Source organism: Salvelinus fontinalis, chromosome 6 (genome assembly GCF_029448725.1).
Source record: "Salvelinus fontinalis isolate EN_2023a chromosome 6, ASM2944872v1, whole genome shotgun sequence".
Taxonomy (NCBI): domain Eukaryota; kingdom Metazoa; phylum Chordata; class Actinopteri; order Salmoniformes; family Salmonidae; genus Salvelinus; species Salvelinus fontinalis.
The window spans coordinates 73060814-73078010 of record NC_074670.1 but is presented as its reverse complement, the minus strand read 5'-3'; the positions used below and the strand labels follow the sequence as shown (position 1 = coordinate 73078010).

Genomic DNA, 17197 nt, shown 5'->3' with positions numbered 1-17197 from the left:
TGTTAGGTCTCATTAGAACAGACCCTGTTAGATCTCATTAGAACAGACCCTGTTAGGTCTCATTAGAACAGACCCTGTTAGGTCTCATTAGAACAGATCCTGTTAGGTCTCATTAGAACAGAACCTGTTAGATCTCATTAGAACAGACCCTGTTAGGTCTCATTAGAACAGATCCTGTTAGATCTCATTAGAACAGACCCTGTTAGGTCTCATTAGAACAGATCCTGTTAGGTCTCATTAGAACAGATCCTGTTAGGTCTCATTAGAACAGAACCTGTTAGGTCTCATTAGAACAGACCCTGTTAGGTCTCATTAGAACAGACCCTGTTAGGTCTCATTAGAACAGACCCTGTTAGGTCTCATTAGAACAGACCCTGTTAGGTCTCATTAGAACAGACCCTGTTAGGTCTCATTAGAACAGACCCTGTTAGGTCTCATTAGAACAGACCCTGTTAGATCTCATTAGAACAGACCCTGTTAGGTCTCATTAGAACAGACCCTGTTAGGTCTCATTAGAACAGACCCTGTTAGGTCTCATTAGAACAGAACCTGTTAGATCTCATTAGAACAGATCCTGTTAGGTCTCATTAGAACAGACCCTGTTAGGTCTCATTAGAACAGACCCTGTTAGGTCTCATTAGAACAGACCCTGTTAGGTCTCATTAGAACAGACCCTGTTAGGTCTCATTAGAACAGACCCTGTTAGATCTCATTAGAACAGACCCTGTTAGGTCTCATTAGAACAGACCCTGTTAGGTCTCATTAGAACAGACCCTGTTAGGTCTCATTAGAACAGACCCTGTTAGGTCTCATTAGAACAGACCCTGTTAGGTCTCATTAGAACAGACCCTGTTAGGTCTCATTAGAACAGATCCTGTTAGGTCTCATTAGAACAGACCCTGTTAGGTCTCATTAGAACAGACCCTGTTAGGTCTCATTAGAACAGACCCTGTTAGGTCTCATTAGAACAGACCCTGTTAGGTCTCATTAGAACAGACCCTGTTAGATCTCATTAGAACAGACCCTGTTAGGTCTCATTAGAACAGACCCTGTTAGGTCTCATTAGAACAGACCCTGTTAGGTCTCATTAGAACAGACCCTGTTAGGTCTCATTAGAACAGACCCTGTTAGGTCTCATTAGAACAGACCCTGTTAGATCTCATTAGAACAGACCCTGTTAGGTCTCATTAGAACAGACCCTGTTAGGTCTCATTAGAACAGACCCTGTTAGGTCTCATTAGAACAGAAACTGTTAGGTCTCATTAGAACAGATCCTGTTAGATCTCATTAGAACAGACCCTGTTAGGTCTCATTAGAACAGACCCTGTTAGGTCTCATTAGAACAGACCCTGTTAGGTCTCATTAGAACAGACCCTGTTAGGTCTCATTAGAACAGACCCTGTTAGGTCTCATTAGAACAGACCCTGTTAGGTCTCATTAGAACAGACCCTGTTAGGTCTCATTAGAACAGACCCTGTTAGGTCTCATTAGAACAGACCCTGTTAGGTCTCATTAGAACAGACCCTGTTAGGTCTCATTAGAACAGACCCTGTTAGGTCTCATTAGAACAGACCCTGTTAGGTCTCATTAGAACAGACCCTGTTAGGTCTCATTAGAACAGACCCTGTTAGGTCTCATTAGAACAGACCCTGTTAGGTCTCATTAGAACAGACCCTGTTAGGTCTCATTAGAACAGACCCTGTTAGGTCTCATTAGAACAGACCCTGTTAGGTCTCATTAGAACAGACCCTGTTAGGTCTCATTAGAACAGAACCTGTTAGGTCTCATTAGAACAGACCCTGTTAGGTCTCATTAGAACAGACCCTGTTAGGTCTCATTAGAACAGACCCTGTTAGGTCTCATTAGAACAGACCCTGTTAGGTCTCATTAGAACAGACCCTGTTAGGTCTCATTAGAACAGACCCTGTTAGGTCTCATTAGAACAGACCCTGTTAGGTCTCATTAGAACAGACCCTGTTAGGTCTCATTAGAACAGACCCTGTTAGGTCTCATTAGGGGGGAGTGGGGAGGAAGAAGTATGACGATAGAGAGATGAAGGGATGGGGGGATGTAACAGAGTGATGGATGGTCTCTAGTTCAGTCTTTCCTTGGAGTATGAGTGACAGGTCAGAAGAGGAGATGGAGGTCCTGCATCCTCTCACCGATACAACTGACTAACTGGAGTAAATGGCCAAGTAAACGGTCTGTCCTCTTACCTCAGCATGGTCAGCTACCAGCAGCAGCTCTACATACTTCATACTCTGGCCCACGTCTCTACGCTCCTGGAGAAATATCAGGACATAGTAGAGAACTTCATAGCCAACTATAACAGTGCATTATTACTTGTTATGAGCGCGCGCCACACACATGTACCCCTATAATGTTTTATTATCAACTCATAGTATGTTATGCCTGTTTTCCATGGGACTTAAAATGGCGGATATTTCACTGATACAATGCAGCCCTCCCTATTCTCTGAAGAAGATAGTGGTGGTTCTCATATCAGACACCAACCAGTCTATCTGTTCCTCCTCCACTCACCCTTCCGCCCCACGGTGACATCATACCCTGGATGAGGTCACCCAGCCCCTCCCCCTGGCCCTGGTTGCTATGGCGTTGCCCGCAGGTTCCGTTGGGCAAACGGAGGTTCTCGGCTCGGAACACAGCGTGAGGAGGCTGTGTATCCATGGAGACAGCGGGCAGGGGTTCTATCAGGTAGCTGACACTGGTGTTCACCGTAACCAGTCCCCTAGGGAAACAGAGATCTGGGTCACATCAGTTCCAGGCTAGAAAACATAAAAGATTTATATTACCTAACTAACTAAAACTATTATAGCTGGAAACGTAGCGGTGTTTAAAACTCCATCAAATATCTATTGCGGGAAGTTAGATATGTCAAAATGTAAAACTAGAAGCAGCAGGGATTTACATGTCAGGTCTTAGACACCTACATCATGACTGAACTGTGCATATAAATCCTGATACCAGATGGATGGAGCAGAAAGAGAGAAGACAGACAGACAGACAGACAGACAGACAGACAGACAGACAGACAGACAGACAGACAGACAGACAGAGAGAGAGAGAGACAGACAGAGAGAGAGAGAGACAGACAGAGAGACAGAGAGAGAGAGAGAGAGAGAGACAGACAGACAGACAGAGAGAGAGAGAGAGAGAGAGAGAGACGGAGGAGGAGGAGGAGAGATCCTCAGGGGGATTTCTGATGTTTCCACTCAGTCAGCTGGGACATATAGTGCTGTAGGTCTGTAGGCTTCCTGCTGTGTACCATTGGCTATGCTGCTGAAGCTTCTCCCAATAGACACCCAGCACATAGCAGGTTCTGGCTCAGTGAGGATTGTATCAGGGAGAGGCATCATACCAGGGATCGTGGGCGACCCTTCTCCAGATGCTTTCTACAGCTGCTTGTGTGTGTGCGTGCGTTGCACACTCTGAGCGCTATGCTGCGTTTGCAGTTCTGTCCAAGTGACATAGCAGGGAGAAGCATTCATCCATTCCTTTTCTGCAGATGTTCTTTCAATGTGTGTGTGTTATTCTCCTATAACTGCCTTCTCTGTGAACCCAGAGAGGAAACAACGGCAGGGCTGGATCCCAACCTCTAAACTTCCTCCCTGATGCTGCTGGAGCCTCAATGACTTAACATGGAACCCAATGACCTAGAAACACACTGGCCTGTATATCTCAGCAACCTCTAAACTTCCTCCCTGATGCTGCTGGAGCCTCAATGACTTAACATGGAACCCAATGACCTGGAAACACACTGGCCTGTATATCTCAGCAGTCAGTGCAGCTCAATAAATAAACCATCTTTTCACCTGCTCTCCTATTGTGTTTGATTGAAAATGACCATGTGACAAATATATGTCTGAATTTCCATTAAAATCAACTGAATTCATCTGTTGGAGTGCTGTCCTATTCCATGCAGTTAGTGATCACCACTTCCATCAGCAGGATTACGGGTGGAAACGCTTACCTGAGACCTGAGCAGGTGCTGAGTGCTACACTGGACCCCTCCACACCCCGGACGTCACCATGGTAGAAACAGTGGCCCTGAAAAATGAGAAGAGAGTTAAACAAACTCACATCATGCACTTTTATTTTTGCAATGATGGCACCTAAGATTTGAGAGCTTGGTTAACCTGTCTCGGACTCAGCCAACTCTTTAGCTATTGGACATCCACAAACCAGAAATAGGCTGGTTTCATCAATAGCCCCCTATTGTTAGATGCTTTGGAACATCCCATTGAACTCACAGTGCTGGGTGGATAGGAGGTCTGGCGGGAACCGCTGGGACTGTACCATAGCTCCTGATATCCGGGGGCCAATAACTGCCTGGAACATACAGAAAGAGAGAGAGAACATGACCCCACTGAAAACAGTGCTGGTGAACAGAATACACTGTCAGCATAAAACAAAGGGCAGCAGGGTGCTTCAGTCAGACAGAACAGAGAGAGGTAAAGGGAAAGAGAACAGAGAGAGGTAAAGGGAAAGAGAACAGAGAGAGGTAAAGGGAAAGAGAACAGAGAGAGGTAAAGGGAAAAAGAACAGAGAGAGGTAAAGGGAAAGAGAACAGAGAGAGGTAAAGGGAAAGAGAACAGAGAGAGGTAAAGGGAAAGAGAACAGAGAAAGGTAAAGGGAAAGAGAACAGAGAGAGGGAAAGAGAACAGAGAGGGAAAGAGAACAGAGAGAGGTAAAGAGAACAGATAGAGGTAAAGGGAAAGAGACCAGAGAGAGGTAAAGGGAAAGAGAAAGATAACAGAGAGAGGGAAAGGGGAAGATAACATTAGAGGAGTGTGATAGAGAGAGTGAGACAGGAATAGAGAGACCGAGATTGAGCGAAGAAAAGTGAGAGAGGAAGAGGAAGAGTGAGAGAAGTATTGTATTCCTCTCCAGTGACACACAGCTCATGAAACATTCATGGTGACATTCTGAGCTACAAAGGGAAAGAGTGCCTCAAAGCATTACTGAGAGAGACAGAGGGATACAGAGAGATACACAGAGAGACAGAGAGAGATACAGAGAGAGACAGATACAGAGACCGAGAGATACAGAGAGATACAGACAGATACACAGAGATACACAGAGAGACATAGAGAGAAATAGAGAGAGACAGATACAGAGAGAGATACAGATATGCAGAGAGAGACAGAGAGACAGAGATACAGAGAGATACAGAGAGAGAGAGAGAGAAACAGAGAGAGACAGATACAGAGAGAGATACAGAGATGTAGAAAGAGACAGAGAGACAGAGATACAGACGGATACAGAGAGAGATACAGAGACAGAGAGACACAGAGAGATACAAAAAGATACACAGAGAGACAGAGAGAGAAACAGAGAGAGACAGATACAGAGAGAGATACAGAGATGCAGAGAGAGACAGAGAGACAGAGATACAGAGAGATACAGAGAGAGAGAGATAGATAGAGAGAGAGATATAGAGAGAGACACAGAGAGACAGAAATACAAAGAGATACAGAGAGAGAGATACAAAGAGATTCAGAGAGAGACAGATAGAGAGACAGATACAGAGAGACAGATACAGAGAGAGACAGAGATACAGAAAGATACAGATAGATACACAGAGAGATATAGACACTGTATATATTCATAATATGACATTTGTAATGTCTTTATTCTTTTGAAACTTCTGTGAGTGTAATGTTTACTGTTCATTTTTATCGTTTATTTCACTTTTGTATATTATCTACCTCACTTGCTTTGGCAATGTTAGCATATGTTTCCCATGCCAATAAAGCCCCTTGAATTGAATTGAATATAGATCAAGAGAGATACAGAGAGAGAGACAGAGAGAGAGAGACAGGGAGAGACAGATACAGAGAGAGATACAGAGCGAGATACACAGAGAGAGCGAGAGAAAGAGACAGAGAGAGGTAAAGGGAAAGAGAACAGAGAGAGGGAAAGGGAAAGAGAACAGAGAGAGGTAAAGGAAAAGAGAACAGAGAGAGGGAAAGGGAAAGAGAACAGAGAGAGGTAAAGGAAAAGATAAAGATAACAGAGAGAGGGAACGGGAAAGATAACATTAGAGGAGTGTGATAGAGAGAGTGAGACAGGAATAGAGAGACCGAGATTGAGCGAAGAAAAGTGAGAGAGGAAGAGATACAGAGAGATACCAACAGATAGAAAGACAGAGAGAGACAGGCAGAGACAGACAGAGAGAGAGAGAGAGAGAGAGAGAGATACAGAAACAGAGAGAGAAAGAGACAAAGAGAGAAAGAGACAAAGAGAGAGAGAGGCAGAGAGATATAAATAGAGATAGAGAGATATAGAGAGATACAGAGATACAATTCGAATAACTATGTACACAACTGTTCAAAAGTTTGGGGTCACTTAGAAATGTCCTTGTTTTTGAAAGAAAAGCATATTTTTTCGTCCATTAAAATAACATCAAATTGATCAGAAATACAGTGTTGACATAGTTAATGTTGTAAATGACTATTGTAGCTGGAAACGGCTGATTTGTGATGGAATGTCTACATAGGTGTACAGAGGCCCATCATCAGAAACCATCACTCCTGTGTTCCAATGGCACGTTGTGTTAGCTAATCCAAGTTTATCATTTTAATAGGCTAATTGATCATTAGAAAACCATTTTGCAATTATGTTAGCACAGCTGAAAACTGTTGTTCTAATTAAAGAAGCAATAAAACTGTCCTTCTTTAGACTAGTTGAGTATCTGGAGCATCAGCATTTGTGGGTTCAAGTACAGGCTCAAAATGGCCAGAAACAAAGACATTTCTTTTGCAACTCGTCAGTCTATTCATGCTCTGAGAAATGAAGGCTATTCCATGCGAGAAATTGCCAAGAAACTGAAGATCTCGTACAACGCTGTGTATTACTCACTTCACAGAACAGCGCAAACTGTCTCTAACCAGAATAGAAAGAGGAGTGGGAGGCCCCGGTGCACAACTGAGCAAGAGGAAGGATTTATGTTGACTTGGGAGTGTCACCCTGGGTAAACTCAGAGAGTTATGAGTAAATTACAGCCTTGTCAAACACACAGATGCTCTATAGACATATCAACAAACACACAGATGCTCTATAGACATATCAACTAACACACAGATGCTCTATAGACATATCAACAAACACACAGATGCTCTATAGACATATCAACAAACACACAGATGCTCTATGGACATACCAACAAACACACAGATGCTCTATAGACATATCAACAAACACACAGATGCTCTATAGACATATCAACAAACACACAGATGCTCTATAGACATATCAACAAACACACAGATGCTCTATAGACATATCAACTAACACACAGATGCTCTATAGACATATCAACAAACACACAGATGCTCTATAGACATATCAACAAACACACAGATGCTCTATAGACATATCAACAAACACACAGATGCTCTATAGACATATCAACAAACACACAGATGCTCTATAGACATACCAACAAACATACAGGGGGTCTTTGACAGATGTTTGTAATGTTTCTCTGATTAGGTCCATGTCTGTCTCAATCCACTCTTCCTGTTTTCATTCAAATACTCAGTCAACCTACCAGCTGTTATGTCTCTCTCTCTCTCTGCAGCTGGACCACGCTGAACACACACACACAAACACATTTGGGAGACATCATTCTTCATCAGAATACTGATATTTGGTTTGGATTGGACACCGGCTTTGGCTGAGGACTCACACGACATTTAGCAGCCGCTCATATCCAGAACGACTGACAGGAGGAGTGAGTGTATACATTTTCATACCACTAGCCAGACCAAACTCAAGATCGTCTATCATCTCCATTCATTAAACTCTCTATCCATCCATCTCTCTATCCATTCATCTTTTCTATCCCTCTATCTTGGTCAGTTGATCGTTTCCCTGATGACTAGTTTCAGTTTCAAACACAGAGCCATCGACAACGTTCTAATCACATCTACATAATCACATCTATCAACATTTTCAACATCAAAATGTGCCGAAAACCACAGAAATGAAAAGGTCAACTAAATCCCATTCACTCTTCAACTTCTTAGAGGGGAAGTGCACTAAAATACAAAAAAAGGAGGAAGGAGGAAGGGGGAAGAGGGGGGAGGAGGATGAGTGGGCATTTGTTGTCTCCCTCCACCAGAAGCCTGGGGCACAGTAGCTCATTGAAACAAAGGCTGCCTATTAGTCCAATCATCCTAAAGGGAGGGAGGAGACAAGGCCTGTTCCATCCCCAACAGACTACCATTCTGAGGGCTATATTAAGATACAACCCCCCCTCCAGCCCCGGCCACACACAGCCTCCAACAGCACAGGTGATACATTAATAATCATTAGGTGACACTGTTTCCGGATGACATCACCCTGCCCTGGACAACGGTAGACTGATGTTTGAGATTTATTAAGAGTCTGCAACCTTTCTCACTCTTTCCTCCTTATTTCTCCTTTCATCTCCCCCCTCCTCCTCCTCCTACTCTCACCTCTGCTTTGAGAGCTGTTTTTTTCTCTCGCTCTCTCTTTCTCGTTTGCCTCCTCTATCTCAAAATTCTCCCTCCTCTCTCTCCCTCTTTCTCTGTGTGATCCTAATCCCAGTAAGCTGTCGTTGTGCAGAGTAGTGCTGAGTTGACAGGCCTGATGGGAGGTTACTGCCTGACACAGTGAGGAAAAGACCATGATCATTAGAAAGCAAATTACGGACTCCTCTTTAAATCTGCGTATTCCTCCAAAGCTCAGCTGTCCTGGTTCTGGACAACTCTGCCAGGACCTAGGATCAAGAGAGACACTTAAGTGTTTTAGTACTATATCTCTTGACACAATGATGAAAATAATCATGGCCTCTAAACCCTCAAGCTGCATACTGGACCCTATTCCAACTAAACTACTGAAGGGCCAAGCTTCCTGTGCTTGGCCCTCCTATGTTGAACATAATATACGTCTCTCTATCCACCGGATGTGTACCAAACTCACTAAAAGTGGCAGTAATAAAGCCTCTCTTGAAAAAGCCAAACCTTGACCCAGAAAATATAAAAAACTATCGGCCTATATCGAATTTTCCATTCCTCTCAAAAAGTTTAGAAAAAGCCGTTGCACAGCAACTCACTGCCTTCCTGAAGACAAACAATGTATACGAAATGCTTCAGTCTGGTTTTAGACCCCATCATAGCACTGAGACTGCACTTGTGAAGGTGGTAAATTACCTTTTAATGGCGTCAGACCGAGGCTCTGCATCTGTCCTCGTGCTCCTAGACCTTAGTGCTGCTTTTGATACCATCGATCACCACATTCTTTTGGAGAGATTGGAAACCCAAATTGGTCTACATGGACAAGTTCTGGCCTGGTTTAGATCTTGTCTGTCAGAAAGATATCAGTTTGTCTCTGTGAATGGTTTGTCCTCTGACAAATCAACTGTAAATTTCGGTGTTTCTCAAGATTCCATTTTCGGACCACTATTGTTTTCACTATATATTTTACCTCTAGGGGATGTCATTCGAAAACATAATGTTAACTTTCACTGCTATGCGGATGACACACAGCTGTACATTTCAATGAAACATGGTGAAGCCCCAAAATTGCCCTCGCTAGAAGCCTGTGTTTCAGACATAAGGAAGTGGATGGCTGCAAACTTTCTACTTTTAAACTTGGACAAAACAGAGAGCTTGTTCTAGGTCCCAAGAAACAAAGAGATCTTCTGTTGAATCTGACAATTAATCTTGATGCTTGTACAGTCGTCTCAAATAAAACTGTGAAGGACCTCGGCGTCACTTTGGACCCTGATCTCTCTTTTGACAAACATTGTCACGCCCTGACCGTAGAGAGCTTTAAGTATTTCTGTGTGTTTGGCCGGGTGTGGTTCTCAATCAGAGGCAGCTGTCTATCGTTGTCTCTGATTGAGAACCATACTTAGGTTGCCTTTTCCCACCTGTCTGTGTGGGTAGTTGTCTATGTGTAGTTGCATGGCAGCACTCTGTTATTATAGCTTCACGTTCATTTTGTTGGTTTTGTTAGTTTGTTGAAATGTTCTTCGTTTTATTAAAGAAGAACGTATTCACATCACGCCGCACCTTGGTCTCCTCACTACGACGATCGTGACAAACATATCAAGACTGTTTCACGGACAGCTTTTTTCCATCTACGTAACATTGCAAAAATCAGAAACTTTCTGTCCAAAAATAATGCAGAAAAATTCATCCATGCTTTTGTTACATCTAGGTTAGACTACTGCAATGCTCTACTTTCCGGCTACCCGGATAAAGCACTAAATAAACTTCAATTAGTGCTAAATACGGCTGCTAGAATCCTGACTAGAACCAACATTTGTTATCATATTACTCCAGTGCTAGCTTCCCTACACTGGCTTCCTGTTAAGGCAAGGGCTGATTTCAAGGTTTTACTGCTAACCTACAAAGCATTACATGGGCTTTCTTCTACTTATCTTTCCGATTTGGTCCTGTCGTACATATCTACACGTACGCTACGGTCACAAGATGCAGGCCTCCTAATTGCTGTCTCTGACTGGCCAGTTCCCCTCTCTCCACTGGGACTCTCTGCCTCTAACCCTATTACAGGGGCTGAGTCACTGGCTTACTGGTGCTCTTCCATGCCGTCCCTAGGAGGGGTGCGTCACTTGAGTGGGTTGAGTCACTGACGTGGTCTTCCTGTCTGGGTTGGCGCCCCCCCTTGGGTTGTGCCGTGGCGGAGATCTTTGTGGGCTATACTCGGCCTTGTCTCAGCATGGTAAGTTGGTGGTTGAAGATTTCCCTCTAGTGGTGTGGGGGCTGTGCTTTGGCAAAGTGGGTGGGGTTATATCCTGCCTGTTTGGCCCTGTCCGGGGGTATCATCGGATGGGGCCACAGTGTCTCCTGACCACTCCTGTTTCAGCCTCCAGTATTTATGCTGCAGTAGTTTATGTCGGGGGGCTAGGGTCAGTCTGTATTATCTGAAGTACTTCTCCTGTCTTATCCGGTGTCCTGTGTGAATTTAAGTATATTATCTCTTTCTCTCTTTCTTTCCTCTCTCTCGGAGGACCTGAGCACTAGGACCATGCCTCAGGACTACCTTGCATGATGACTCCTTGCTGTCCCCAGTCCACCTGGCCGTGCTGCTGCTCCAGTTTCAACTGTTCTGCCTGCTTCTATGGAACCCTGACCTGTTCACCGGACATGCTACCTGTCCCAGACCTGCTGTTTTCAACTCTCTAGAGACAGCAGGAGCGATAGAGATACTCTCAATGATCGGCTATGAAAAGCCAACTGACATTTACTCCTGAGGTTCTGACTTGTTGCACCCTTGACAACTACTGTGATTATTATTATTTGACCATGCTGGTGATTTCTGAACATTTTAACATCTTGGCCATGTTCTGTTATAATCTCCACCCGGCACACCCAGAAGAGGACTGGCCACCCCTCATAGCCTGGTTCCTCTCTAGGTTTCTTCCTAGGTTTTGGCCTTTCTAGGGAGTTTTTCCTAGCCACCGTGCTTCTACACCTGCATTGCTTGCTGTTTGGGGTTTAAGGCTGGGTTTCTGTACAGCACTTTGAGATATCAGCTGATGTAAGAAGGGCTTTATAAATACATTTGATTTGATTTGATTTGGTTGCCTGACACAGTGATGGTACTAGGGGAGGTTACAGCCTGACACAGCGATGGTCAGCGATGGTCCTAGGGGAGGCTATAGCCTGGCACAGTGATGGTACTAGGGGAGGTTACAGCCTGACACAGGGATGGTACTAGGGGAGGTTACAGCCTGACACAGTGATGGTACTAGGGGAGGTTACAGCCTGACACAGTGATGGTACTAGGGGAGATATCAGCCTGACACAGTGATGGTACTGAGGTTACAGCTTGACACAGTGATGGTCCTAGGGGAGGTTACAGCCTGACACAGTGATGGTCCTAGGGGAGGTTACAGCCTGACACAGCAATGGTCCTATGGGAGGTTACTGCCTGACACAGGGATGGTCCTAGGGGAGGTTACAGCCCGACACAGTGATGGTTAGAGTGTATGGTGGTGGTGGTGGTTAGAGTGTATGGTGGTGGTGGTTAGATTGTATGGTGGTGGTGGTTAGAGTGTATGGTGGTGGTGGTTAGAGTGTATGGTGGTGGTGGTTAGAGTTTATGATGGTGGTGGTGGTTAGAGTGTATGGTGGTGGTGGTTAGAGTGTATGGTGGTGGTGGTGGTTAGAGTGTATGGTGGTGGTGGTTAGAGTGTATGGTGGTGGTGGTGGTTAGAGTGTATGCTGGTGGTGGTTAGAGTGTATGGTGGTGGTGGTTAGAGTGTATGGTGGTGGTGGTTAGAGTGTATGGTGGTGGTGGTTAGAGTGTATGGTGGTGGTGGTGGTTAGAGTGTATGGTGGTGGTGGTGGTTAGAGTGTATGTGGTGGTGGTTAGAATGTATGGTGGTGGTGGTTAGAGTGTATGGTGGTGGTGGTGGTTAGAGTGTATGGTGGTGGTGGTGGTTAGAGTGTATGGTGGTGGTGATGGTGGTTAGAGTGTATGGTGGTGGTGGTGGTTAGAGTGTATGGTGGTGGTGGTGGTTAGAGTGTATGGTGGTGATGATGGTGGTTAGAGTGTATGGTGGTGATGATGGTGGTTAGAGTGTATGGTGGTGGTGGTGGTTAGAGTGTATGGTGGTGGTGGTTAGAGTGTATGGTGGTGGTGATGGTGGTTAGAGTGTATGGTGGTGGTGATGGTGGTTAGAGTGTATGGTGGTGGTGGTTAGAGTGTATGGTGGTGGTGGTGGTTAGAGTGTATGGTGGTGGTGGTGGTTAGAGTGAATGGTGGTGGTTAGAGTGAATGGTGGTGGTGGTTAGAGTGAATGGTGGTGGTGGTTAGAGTGTATGGTGGTGGTGGTGGTTAGAGTGTATGGTGGTGGTGGTGGTTAGAGTGAATGGTGGTGGTGGTGGTTAGAGTGTATGGTGGTGGTGGTGGTTAGAGTGTATGGTGGTGGTGGTGGTGGTGGTGGTGGTGGTGGTGGTGGTTAGAGTGTATGTTGGTGGTGGTTAGAGTGTATGGTGGTGGTGGTGGTGGTGGTGGTGGTGGTGGTTAGAGTGTATGTTGGTGGTGGTTAGAGTGTATGGTGGTGGTGGTTAGAGTGTATGGTGGTGGTGGTTAGAGTGTATGGTGGTGGTGGTTAGAGTGTAATGTGGTGGTGGTGGTTAGAGTGTATGGTGGTGGTGGTGGTTAGAGTGTAATGTGGTGGTGGTGGTTAGAGTGTATGGTGGTGGTAGTGGTTAGAGTGTATGGTGGTGGTGGTGGTTAGAGTGTATGGTGGTGGTGGTTAGAGTGTAATGTGGTGGTGGTGGTGGTTAGAGTGTATGGTGGTGGTGGTGGTTAGAGTGTATGGTGATGGTGAGAGTGTATGGTGGTGGTTAGAGTGTATGGTGGTGGTGGTTAGAGATTATGGTGATGGTGGTGGTTAGAATGAATGGTGGTTTTGGTTAGAGTTTATGATAGTGGTGGTTAGAGTGAATGGTGGTGGTGGTTAGAGTTTATGATGGTGGTGGTTAGAGTGTATGGTAGTGGTTAGAGTGTATGGTGGTGGTGGTTAGAGTGTATGGTGGTGGTGGTTAGAGTGTATGGTGGTGGTGGTGGTTAGAGTGTATGGTGGTGGTTAGAGATTATGGTGGTGGTGGTTAGAGTTTATGATGGTGGTGGTTAGAGTGTATGGTGGTGGTTAGAGTGTATGGTGGTGGTGGTTAGAGTGAATGGTGGTGGTGGTTAGAGTGTATGGTGGGGGTGGTGGTTAGAGTGTATGGTGGTGGTTAGAGTGTATGGTGGTGGTGGTGGTTAGAGTGTATGGTGGTGGTGGTGGTTAGAGTGTATGGTGGTGGTGGTTAGAGTGTATGGTGGTGGTGGTTAGAGTGTATGGTGGTGGTGGTGGTTAGAGTGTATGGTGGTGGTTAGAGATTATGGTGGTGGTGGTGGTTAGAGTGTATGGTGGTGGTGGTTAGAGTGTATGGTGGTGGTGGTTAGAGTGAATGGTGGTGGTGGTTAGAGTGTATGGTGGTGGTTAGAGTGTATGGTGGTGGTGGTTAGAGTGAATGGTGGTGGTGGTTAGAGTGTATGGTGGGGGTGGTGGTTAGAGTGTATGGTGGTGGTGGTGGTTAGAGTGTATGGTGGTGGTGGTTAGAGTGTATGGTGGTGGTGATGGTGGTTAGAGTGTATGGTGGTGGTGGTTAGAGTGTATGGTGGTGGTGGTGGTTAGAGTGTATGGTGGTGGTTAGAGTGTATGGTGGTGGTGGTTAGAGTGTATGGTGGTGGTGGTGGTTAGAGTGTATGGTGGTGGTTAGAGTGTATGGTGGTGGTTAGAGTGTATGGTGGTGGTGGTGGTTAGAGTGTATGGTGGTGGTGGTTAGAGTGTATGGTGGTGGTGGTGGTTAGAGTGTATGGTGGTGGTGGTTAGAGTGTATGGTGGTGGTGGTTGTTAGAGTGTATGGTGGTGGTGGTGGTTAGAGTGTATGGTGGTGGTGGTGGTTAGAGTGTATGGTGGTGGTTAGAGTGTATGGTGGTGGTGGTGGTTAGAGTGTATGGTGGTGGTGGTGGTGGTTAAAGTGGATGGTGGTGGTGGTGGTTAGAGTGTATGGTGGTGGTTAGAGTGGATGGTGGTGGTTAGAGTGTATGGTGGTGGTGGTTAAAGTGGATGGTGGTGGTGGTGTTTAGAGTGTATGGTGGTGGTTAGAGTGTATGGTGGTGGTTAGAGTGTATGGTGGTGGTGGTGGTTAGAGTGTATGGTGGTGTTGGTGGTGGTTAAAGTGGATGGTGGTGGTGGTGTTTAGAGTGTATGGTGGTGGTGGTGGTTAGAGTGTATGGTGGTGTTGGTGGTGGTTAAAGTGTATGGTGGTGGTGGTGGTTAGAGTGTATGGTGGTGGTGGTGGTTAGAGTGTATGGTGGTGGTGGTGGTTAGAGTGTATGGTGGTGGTGGTGGTTAGAGTGTATGGTGGTGGTGGTTAGAGTGTATGGTGGTGGTGGTGGTTAGAGTGTATGGTGGTGGTGGTGGTTAGAGTGTATGGTGGTGTTGGTGGTGGTTAAAGTGGATGGTGGTGGTGGTGTTTAGAGTGTATGGTGGTGGTTAGAGTGGATGGTGGTGGTGGTTAGAGTGGATGGTAGTGGTGGTGGTTAGAGTGGATGTATCAGAGGTTCTGGTTTCTGGATCAAGTCCAGGCTCCAGACAGATGCTGTGATTAGAGTGGTTAGAGTGAATGGTGGTGGTGGTTAGAGTTTATGATGGTGGTGGTTAGAGTGTATGGTGGTGGTTAGAGTGTATGCTGGTGGTTGTTAGAGTGTATGGTGGTGGTGGTTAGAGTGTATGGTGATGGTTAGAGTGACAGACAGACATCAGACCAGACAGACACCAGACATCAGATCAGACAGACACCAGACAGACAGACATCAGACAGACAGACAGACAGACAGACAGACCAGACAGACACCAGACAGACATCAGACAGACACCAGACCAGACAGACACCAGACCAGACAGACACCAGACCAGACAGACACCAGACCAGACAGACACCAGATAGACAGACATCAGACAGACAGACAGACAGACAGACAGACAGACAGACAGACAGTCGCCAGACCAGCCAGTCATCAGACAGACAGACACAGATGATACATAACAGAGACATCTCTTCTCCCTGTGACTTTGGCCCGTTTGCTTGTCCTTCTTTCTTTCAGTTGATGTTTAGTATTTCACCGCTACAGATCTATATACTTGTTTGACTTTAGCTTGACCCCAGCTGAGACAGTCTGTCAGACACACACACCCTCCCGGCTCTGCCATAAAAGCCCCTTCATCATTCATTTCTCTAGTTGCGTCATCCCCTGCCACCCCTGCTTTTAGTTCTAATGAAGACACACACACACAGAGACCCTGGTGATGTCATCTGATACCATGAGAGAATGTGACCCACTGACCCTGATGTGCACTAGCCCTCCCCTTCTCCCTCTCTCTCTATCCACATCTATCTGTCTTTCCTACTCCCCCTCTCTCTATCTCACTCTCACTGTCTCTCTCTTTCTTCCCCCTCCTCTCTCTCTTCCTCTTCCCCTCTCTCCATCTTTCCGTTGTGACTGAACCAAGTCTTTTGTCTTAGCCCTGCTCTCAGACAGCCATTCTTCAGACTAACTGGTTCTCAATCACAGCATCTGTCTGGAGCCTGGACTTGATCCAGAACCCAGAACCTCTGATGCATCCACTCTAACCACCACCACCACCATACACTCTAACCACCACCATCCACTCTAACCACCACCATACACTCTAACCACCACCACCGTCCACTCTAACCACCACCATACACTCTAACCACCACCATCCACTCTAACCACCACCACCACCATCCACTTTAACCACCACCATCCACTCTAACCACCACCACCACCATCCACTTTAACCACCACCACCACCATACACTCTAACCATCACCACCATCCACTTTAACCACCACCACCATCCACTTTAACCACCACCACCACCACCATCCACTTTAACCACCACCACCATACACTTTAACCACCACCACCACCACCATCCACTTTAACCACCACCACCACCATACACTCTAACCACCACCATCCACTTTAACCACCACCATCCACTCTAACCACCACCACCACCATCCACTTTAACCACCACCACCACCATACACTCTAACCATCACCACCATCCACTTTAACCACCACCACCACCATACACTCTAACCACCACCACCATACACTCTAACCACCACCATACACTCTAACCACCACCACCACCATACACTCTAACCACCACCACCATACACTCTAACCACCACCACCATTCACTCTAACCACCACCACCATACACTCTAACCACCACCATCCACTCTAACCACCACCATCATAAACTCTAACCACCACCACCATTCACTCTAACCACCACCACCACCATTCATTCTAACCACCACCACCATCTCTAACCACCACCACCATACACTCTAACCACCACCACCACCATACACTCTAACCAGCACCAACATACACTCTAACCACCACCACCATACACTCTAACCACCACCACCACCATACACTCTAACCACCACCACCATACACTCTAACCACCACCACCACCATACACTCTAACCATCACCATTCACTCTAACCACCACCACCACCATACACTCTAACCACCACCACCATACACTCCTCTGAAGGGCCGCCCCTAGGT

The 17197-nt window shown here is 46.0% G+C and overlaps 1 protein-coding gene across 1 annotated transcript in view; it reads right to left on the bottom strand.

The window, feature by feature from the left end:
• The window catches only part of LOC129858663 (disintegrin and metalloproteinase domain-containing protein 19-like), a 55426-nt gene that overhangs the window by 16569 nt on the left and 21660 nt on the right, over positions 1-17197 (bottom strand). Inside the window, 4 exon segments of the mRNA XM_055927962.1 lie at positions 2217-2282; positions 2542-2749; positions 3992-4068; positions 4272-4350. Coding sequence (XP_055783937.1) covers positions 2217-2282; positions 2542-2749; positions 3992-4068; positions 4272-4350 — 430 coding nt within the window.